The 8458-nt window shown below is 55.2% G+C and overlaps 2 protein-coding genes across 2 annotated transcripts in view; both read left to right on the top strand.

Annotated features, from left to right (window-relative positions):
• Nucleotides 1-1638, top strand: part of CHGG_09933 (uncharacterized protein) — a gene marked incomplete at both ends in the record, with an annotated part of 4097 nt that extends 2459 nt beyond the window's left edge. The window contains 2 exons of the mRNA XM_001227859.1: nucleotides 1271-1427; nucleotides 1619-1638. Coding sequence (XP_001227860.1) covers nucleotides 1271-1427; nucleotides 1619-1638 — 177 coding nt within the window. The remainder of the gene's footprint in view (nucleotides 1-1270; nucleotides 1428-1618) is intronic.
• Nucleotides 1639-3525: 1887 nt separating this feature from the next.
• Nucleotides 3526-7863, top strand: CHGG_09934 (uncharacterized protein; the record flags this gene model as incomplete). The annotated part of the gene is made up of 7 exons (XM_001227860.1): nucleotides 3526-3530; nucleotides 3646-3917; nucleotides 3973-4445; nucleotides 5830-6241; nucleotides 6540-6961; nucleotides 7103-7157; nucleotides 7250-7863. The coding sequence occupies 7 exons, from the start codon at nucleotides 3526-3528 to the stop codon at nucleotides 7861-7863; spliced, it is 2253 nt and encodes a 750-aa protein (XP_001227861.1).
• Between the last annotated feature and the right edge of the window lie 595 nt (nucleotides 7864-8458).

Below are 8458 nucleotides of genomic sequence, written 5' to 3' on the forward strand. Positions count from 1 at the left end.
TTGGAGAAGGGGGGGTTTGGTGGTGGCGGGGTGGGCAGGTTTGGGGAGATGGTGGAGGAGGGGTTTGATCCGGTGAGTATGTTTACGAGTGGGGAGGATGTGTTTTTTGGGACGGTGTAGGGTTGTTGGGTACCTACCCAGGAGAGGTTGGAGGGGGAAGGGTTAGGGGGAGGGGTTGAAGAAGGAAGGATTGTTTTCTGGGTAACTGATTTTGGGGATGGGGTATGGACATGGACTGTGGGGAGTTTGGGCGCCTGTCGGCGGTTTTCTTTTGTCATCGATTGAAACCTACCAGCGCGACGTGGTCTCCCGGCGCTGGTCAAGTTTCTTGGAGGTTGTGGGATGTGGTGTATTCATATGGACCTTCTCTTCATGGGTGTGTACAATTAGGCGTGGGACTTTTCATGGGCATGGATACCATGAGATCTTCGGAAGAAGATGGCTTCTTGGAGGGTTTTATTTGTTATTTTCTAACTCACTTATAGCGTTTTCTTTTGTCTCCGAGAGTAGATGATGGGCTTGGATGACTGGCGCCCCGGACTGGATATTTACTTGCCATTTGGCTCTGCTTCAAAATTTATATTTTGTTTATGTTTGTTGCATTCCATCCTGGGGTCAGCTTCACCGCATGATAACCGTCTTGGCCCTCTTGGTCCAGTCACACCTCTTGCCATCTGAACAACATGATTCAAACCCTCATTGTCCCCGATTTGCAATAGATATTACAACTTCTGTGCATACCCCCGAGGCACAGGCGGCGAAGTTGGGTCACCTCTCGTCGGCCCTACAAACCTGGCATACAAGCCCATATAGAGCCGTCCCAGGCTTTTGTGACAAGGCAGCCCTTATTCTGGTCCGATATATGGGTCGAGTATGCTGAGAAAGCCGGTTCCACGAAGTGGCCGAGAGCTTGCTCCCTACTCGCCACCAACACTTGGTGAAGGAAACCATTAGATTAGCACCCAGCTTCTTCCTGCTTTGAACAACGACAACTCGATAATCATTCCCATTAAAACGCTTTGCGTGCTAATTGAAGTCGCCGACCAACCCACTCATGAGTCTTTACCTATGAGAAGCTGAAGCGGAACCGGTCGACAATAGGAATGCATCGTGGAATGCTCAAGTCGGCACTTTTACAATTTGGGAATTAGATCGACGCCTTCGTCAAGACTGCACAAAAGATTGACATCCACTTCACTGTCAAAACTGGTGCGAGCACCAGCGGGCATTGTCGTGGAAAGGTTGGGTTGATGTGCTCAGCCTGACCCAGTCAGAGTACGGTATAACCGGCAAGGTGATTCGCCAGTTCGACGCCACGGCCACCTCTACTCTATCTCACACCGTCGGCGCCCTGAACTGGAGTGCCAAGAGAAGGATGGTGAGAGACTCTGGGTGGAGTGTGCGGCAACCATACCTTTGGTTCGGAGGTGAGTTGCATTTATTGTGGCCTTGACGGGAGGGCAAACAGTCATCTGTACCTCGGGATCCTGCGTGCTTCCCTCATCTGGCTCTTGCTGTGATAGTCTTTTTTAGGTTGGTCTCGCCTACGTCCTTCAATGTTGCGAGAGACCGAAATGACACCGCTTTCAAGACTGCATTATCATTATTACAATACTAGGGCAAGATAGCTGTGTCTAAATTAGTTCCTTTGATTACATCCATTATCTATACAAACGTTGCGCGTCCTTTAGGTACCTTACTTCAGCTTGTCGTGACACGTAGTTGTGTGAGTGGGGCGAGTCAGCAACAGTTAAGTTTGCAAGCACGAGTAAGATCCGTATTGTGGCTTTCAATTCCCGGCTCGGTGATTTCTCCGATGTATTCGTACTTGAGCCATCTTTACCTCTTACCGAAAAGTTGGCCAAACCGTTGACCGAGCTTCATGCAAAGTCTTTGATAAAGGAAAGCCAGGGACCAACCCCTGAGAGGATTCAACAGCAATCTTGGAACTGGCAGGGCAGGATCAATTGAGCAGAGACGGATGCTTCCGAGGTGGTTGCGTCGCTGAGGCTGTGCACGCAGGTACGGGTTATGCAACCACCCCGCCGTGGAGCCGTTCCGTCATTCGGTTCGAGCGGTGTTTGCTCGTGTTCATTCGGAATTCCAATTTTGTCGTCTGACGACCGAAAGCAACGCAACACAAGTGATTGCCAAAAAAGAACAGAGTGTCTCGGCCTCGACTCTGCAAAGGCCTAGCCAGCCGAGCCGGTTTTCTGCAATTCTCACCGCCAAAAGAGGGACGGAGGAAGAAGAATCGTTCCCCCACCCTTCCCCGTGTTTCTTGTTTCAAGTTGCCGAATCCTGGTCGCGCTGCACCTCGAAGACCGGAATCGAGACCACAACACGTTTTCTGCAGGGACGGGACATCCTGGCCGTTTGGCCAAGAGAGCTGCGACCGAAGCGGCCAGCACTCTTCGTAATCTGTACACAGTATTTATGTGATTTATCCGGCCCTTCACAACCTGCTTGTGCGTCCTCGACAGGTGTCACCTTGAATAATTGGAGGTGGGTGGCGTGCCGATAAACCAGCCAGCAAACCACAGCAAAACTGTACTGCGGGCGCTCAGATGGTGGTCGCTGTTAACACGCAATATGGAATTCGCCCGAATTCGCCTTGAGGCTTAACAGAAATTGCTCGCCGATAACAGATTGCAGTTGGCGGGACTTCTGCTTCCTTCGAGCGATCGGCGTCCCCCTGAAATTACCTCGAGCTGGCGCGTTCGGCCTAGCCAATGGCCAGCTGTCAGGACATGGCTTGTGGATGGCACACTGCATGATTGGCCCAACCTGCCGTTCAAAGAATCCACCGCGCTACCCCCGAAGAGGAATGGTTCCAGGGGTGGAAGTGCGGTGCCTTGCTTCTCTCTGGTCAGGAACGGCCGAAAGAGCAGGGGTCCTTGTGCAGGACTGCCCCGGCGTCATCCCGAGGTCCCCAGTGCAATTTCGTTCTCGCTTCCCCTGTGGCTCGGAGGACGAGGCCTTTGTGGGTTTCGCTGTCTCCCTTCCTGCCTGACTTCGTCCTCGCAACAAAACGACAGTCATTCTCTCCAGTCACTCCTTTGAGCCATCGTGTATGTCCTCACTCCACCTTGGGAAAGTCATTTTCGGCCCTTCCAAGTTGCATCGTTGCCCATCAGCACGCTGCGGAAGCCAGGAAATGCCCCCTCATTTGTAGCGCCAGGCCGCTAAAAAGGAAAAACGCAGACAAACGTCGGCAACCACCGCCGACCACACAACACTCGTTCAGCAACTTGCGGTTCATTTCCGCGGGGACGCAAACCCGTTCGTTCGTTTTTCTGTTTGCCTTCAGTCACAGGCACTCGTTCTTTTCTCGAAAGGTGCTGTGAGCCGCTGGTCGACGACAGCCGAGACGTTTGCCGCCGAACGACAAGCTTCCGAAGAAGCCGACGATACAAATATACGCCCGATTCGCCAGCCACAACCACCTTACAAAGCGAGACTGACGGTGTCTCCGCCTCAACCACCGCACGACAGTCAGGCAGCGATTCCTCCGACGCATTCATAATGAGGTCTATGGTTTTGATCGCCGCGGCGGCTGTCGCTTTCGCCGACGCGCTGCCAGGGAACTTCATATCCGTTACTCCAGAGAGGAAACATGCCGAGGTTGCGGCACGGTACGTGAAGGGTGTGCAGCAGCCCGATAGAACCACCCACGCTGTCGGGTTCGACGATCCAAGGGTGTTTCAAATCTGCGGGCAAACTCAAGTTCCAGAAAATCATTGAATGGAACACGATCGGGTCATGCGGCAACGATCTCTGCCGCGCAGAGGGCTTCGAGGTTGGCGGCACGACAGGCGGGAACCAATGCTGGTGCGGCCACAAGTACCCGCCCAAGGATGATCTGGTGGACTCCAAGAATTGCGATGTCGGTTGCACAGGTTTTGGCGAGCACGCATGTGAGTTGTTGCTACATGGAACTGTCTAGACCAGGGAACTAACCGAACTGGCCAGGCGGTGGCCTTGACTTCTGGACCATTTACCACACCGGCATTACGCTGTCCGTTAAGTACGAAGACTCGCCCAAAAAATCGACAAGCTCGGACGCCCCCAAAGCGACGGAAACCGACTCATCCCCCCAGGAGACCGTCGTAGTCACGGCGTCGCCCACCAGCGAGCCGGAGGGCGAACAGGGCTCTGGCAGCAGCCCCAATGTGGCCGGCATCGCCGCCGGAGTCGTCGTAGGAGTCGTAGTAATTGCGGCGTTACTGGGTGGCGGCTATTTATACATGCGCCGCAAGCGGAACCAAGAGATCGAGGAGGAGCACCGTCGTAACGCCGCAGTCAATGCCTTTATCGGCAAACCTCCTAGGAGCAGCGGAGGCACATCCACAACGGATTCCCGGATGGACCCAGTGATGGCCCACCGGAGGATGAGTGACGGCAGCATCGCCGACAACCAAGATTACTCCAGGAGGATCCTTCGTGTACGTTCCATTTTGGGTGCGCGCCAGAGTGCATTGCTAACAAGCCTAGGTCACCAACGCATGATCGCACCACCACAGTGATAACGACCAACGAATTCGCCTGTATTTCACATTTGCATAACCGGCGTTTTGGGGAAGGGTGGTGGGGGGAAGGCTATTCTACAAGTCTTATCGCGCACTCGGTGGCGGATCGACTGAGCCATCACACGAACGAAACCTACCTGGGGGCGTCTCTTTTTTCGTTTGTACGGTTGGCGCGGGCATCTCCGGGGGCTGCACACTTGGGTTGCTGTGTGGCCGGCCCGGCATGCTGTGCTGCTGCTCTCCCTTTCTCTTTCGTTACACTTTTTAGACCAGTACCCGAGTCCCCGACGACATTCATCATGTCTGACCGTCGGGCCTCACAACTTCTTTCAGAACGAGTCAGAAACAATCAATGGGCGCAGAATCCACTCCTCGGGGTCTTGTTCGGCGTGTTGTGTGAGTTCTTCTGCGGACGGACCTGCACTTTTACCCAGCTGCTTTTAATTAACCACAAACACCGAGTGGTGGACCGTTCCTTGCGCAACGAGGGGGCCTCCCTCCTAATGAACTTCCTAAAAAACCTAAACAGCCGCTTCACTTCTGTCATTGATAGTGTTGGGCCTCTCTAAAATTACTTCAATACAAATACAAACTTTAAACCTACTCGTCCTGTTCCCCCCCTCCGCAACGGCGGCATTTATTTGCCCCTCCTGCCACTTCCCGCTATTCTCCCCATGATGTGATGAGATCCGCAAAAGGCAAGCAGATCACCTGAAATACCCGGATCGTCGCCCCCCCTCCCTCCCCTTCCCTCCCGTCCCGCTTTTGCGTTTCCAACCTCCCGCAATTGCACACAGCTCGGTTCGGCTGCTCAATGGGAAATGGGGGGAAGAGAGGGGGGAAACACCTCTCTCATGCGGCTTGTCGATCGCGAGGCCCGAGCAGAGTTAGGTGCATACCTTCGGCAGTCTCGCAACAACCGCTCGTGCCTTGTTTCTTTCTTGTGGGGATGTATTTTTGCATGCTCGTTTTGCGTGGCGTGGCGTGCCAGCTTGCTTGCGTTGGACTTGTGAGGCATCCGAGGGGCTGTGCTCCCTTACCATGCTTGGAAATGAAGGTTTCGTGTTCACACTTGGCCTTGGTGGGCTGAGGTGACGGGACTTTGCCTTGTTTTTTTTTTTTCCTTTTTGCTTTTCGTTTCCTCGTTTCAAGTGTCCGGTGAGAGGAGGGGTCCGCCGATGGTGAAACGAAGGCAGCTGCTGCCTTTGCCAAGGTGGTATTGCGCCGACGGCGGAGTTAGGGTTTGTGCTGTGCTCGGGCTTGTCGGGACTCACGGCTTGCATTGCTGGGTAATGATCAGCTACGGGGATGGTTCGCGGTGGGTTGGTCCGTAATTTCCAAGGGGAGTTATTTTAGGAGAGGCTTTAACAAGGTGTATCGCGGTCTGAGGAAGATTCTAGATTGCTGTTCGGGTTTTTGCATTGTGCTGAGTTCCAAAGCCCTGGGTTCTCAATCTCGACTCGGGAAGTCATGGGCGCACAAGTGGAGCGAGCTTGGGGAGACCGTCCAGGTGGTCCGGAGTGGTTATCTCTCCCGGTGTTCCAAGAACCTGGCCCGCGGTAGCTCGCGGAAATCTGGGTTCGGACCCACGGGTATGTGCTCAAGGCTCTCCAAAAGCTTGACTGAGAAAAGAAAGGCTGATTTCGCCGTGAAGGCCGCCAATGACGAACAACAGTTACACTCATCCCTGTTGTTGATAAACCTTTATGGTTGTAAGGCGGAGCTCGGGGACAAGATCGTCACTTAACCATAACGACAGGAGTTCTGAGAGATAAAAAACCGTACAGGAGAAGTCGAAACAACAGGAAAAGAAAGAGCTCTGCTATTGAGGGAAACTCCCATGACGATCGCATCTTGAACTCATTTTTTGACCTGGGCAATTTGAATCCTCCTTTCGAACCAGCCCGAGGAATCGGATGCTTGGGACTGGTTGAGCCAAAAATAAGTTGATCAATTTCTATCCCAACTGCGGCCATGCGCAAGCGAAGGCGTTCTGGTGTTTTTATTCAGGGGTATTTGGTGATGTTTCGGAGGTCGGCGCGGCAACACCACTTCACACAATCGCCGACGTTAGCCGAGCCCGCCCGGACGTCATCCCACAACAAGGGAAAACGACAAAGCGTGGACTTCCAACAGCACCTCCACACCTCCAAGTCGCCGACTACAGCATCACGCTGCCGGACAATCAATCCACTCAAGATGCCTCCGAGATTTACTCTGACGCTCAAAGCGTCGGCTACCCTGCACGTCGCCGGCCGAATGGCGCCCCGAATGTGAGGACACAACCGAGACCACACCGGGCCCCTCATCCAATTACCCACCTGCCCGCCTCGAACTCGGGTCACATCCGCATCCTCGAGCTCAATCGACCGGCGGCACGCAATGCCATCTCCCGGGGGCTGCTGTCATCTCTGCGCGAAGAGATTGACGCCGTCCACGAGCAGTACGACGCCCGCAACGGGCGGAGGAAATCCCCCCCCCCCGACATGGAAAAAAGAAGTTCGGCGGCGCCAGCAGGGAAGGACCAAAAGGGCCCAACACGAGCCCTGATTCTCGCCTCAGCAGTTCGATAGCTCATTCTGCGCCGGGCGCAGACCTCAAAGAGCGCAAGACATTCACCCAGGAGGAGTGAGTCCACCCTGCCCAACCCAACCAACCCAAACCCCACCCCCCTCCATTTCCCTCCCCCGCTAACACCCCCTTTCCCTTTTCTCCCCCAGAAACGGCCGCATTCCTGCTCACCCTCCGCACGACGCTCACCTCCCTCTCGACCCTCCCCATCCCCACCATCTCCGCCATCTCCTCCCTCGCCCTCGGCGGCGGCCTCGAGCTCGCCCTGTCCACGCACTTCCGCGTCCTCACCTCCAACGCCGTCGTCGGCCTCCCCGAGACCCGCCTCGGCATCATCCCCGGCGCGGGCGGCACCCACCGCCTCCCCGCACTCATCGGCGTCCCGCGCGCGCGCGACCTCATCCTGACGGGCCGGCGCGTCTCCGCTCCCGAGGCGTATTTTCTCGGTCTTGCGGACAGGTTGGTCGAGGTCCCGCCCGCGGGGGGCGCGCAGGCGCAGGAGTTGGAGGGGATGGGGGAGAAGGAGAGGGAGGTCGCGGTGTTGGTGATGGCAAGGCGGGCCGCGCTGAGTGAGGCGGTGAGGCTGGCGGGGGAGATTTGTGAGGGCGGACCAATTGCGGTGCGGGCGGCGATTCGGGCGGTGGAGGAGCCTAGTGAGGTGGTGGAGAATCAGATGTATCAGAGGGTGGTAAGGACGGAGGATCGGGATGAGGCGTTGAAGGCGTTTGCGGAGAAGAGGGTGCCTGTTTTTAAGGGGAGGTGATGCCCTCGAGGGTTTAGTGGTTGTTGTTGCAATTGATGAGGGTAGGCGGTTTCGCCTTTGTTGCTGTTCTGGATCGCGGTAACGTGAGTGAAGATGGAAGGCGGCGGGGGAAATGTGCAGCAGAAATCCCACTGGCTGGCGCCCGTTCATAAGAAAGGTTTGCGTAGTTGATTTCCAACGAGGACCACGGACCGGGTAGCCCAGCGGTTAGGCGGTGGTCCTCGGCCTGCGAGCCTGCTAGTTCACCTTGCCAAAAACCCGGACTTAAGGGAGGTCATAGTTTCGAATCATGATGCAGCTCGGGGTTCCTCTGGGAGGCATCGGGCCGCCGATAGAGTCCTCCACCTCAGAACTACGAACGTAGCCTGCATTGGCCCGACGGGGCATCACCGGGTTACTGGGCACACGGAGTAAACCCAAAAAACCTAAGGGGGTTTCGTAACCGGCTACCTCTCTTCAACCGGCGAAGAGGGTTGGCCGGTGAGCTTTTGCTGTTATTTTCGACGATCTGTACTTTGCAACTGGCTCCCTCTATTTTATTTTATTATTTATATTGCCCCCGTGCCTAATAATTGGTAAATATCCCCAGTAAAGC

Source organism: Chaetomium globosum, genomic scaffold (assembly GCF_000143365.1).
Source record: "Chaetomium globosum CBS 148.51 scaffold_7 genomic scaffold, whole genome shotgun sequence".
Classification (NCBI taxonomy): domain Eukaryota; kingdom Fungi; phylum Ascomycota; class Sordariomycetes; order Sordariales; family Chaetomiaceae; genus Chaetomium; species Chaetomium globosum.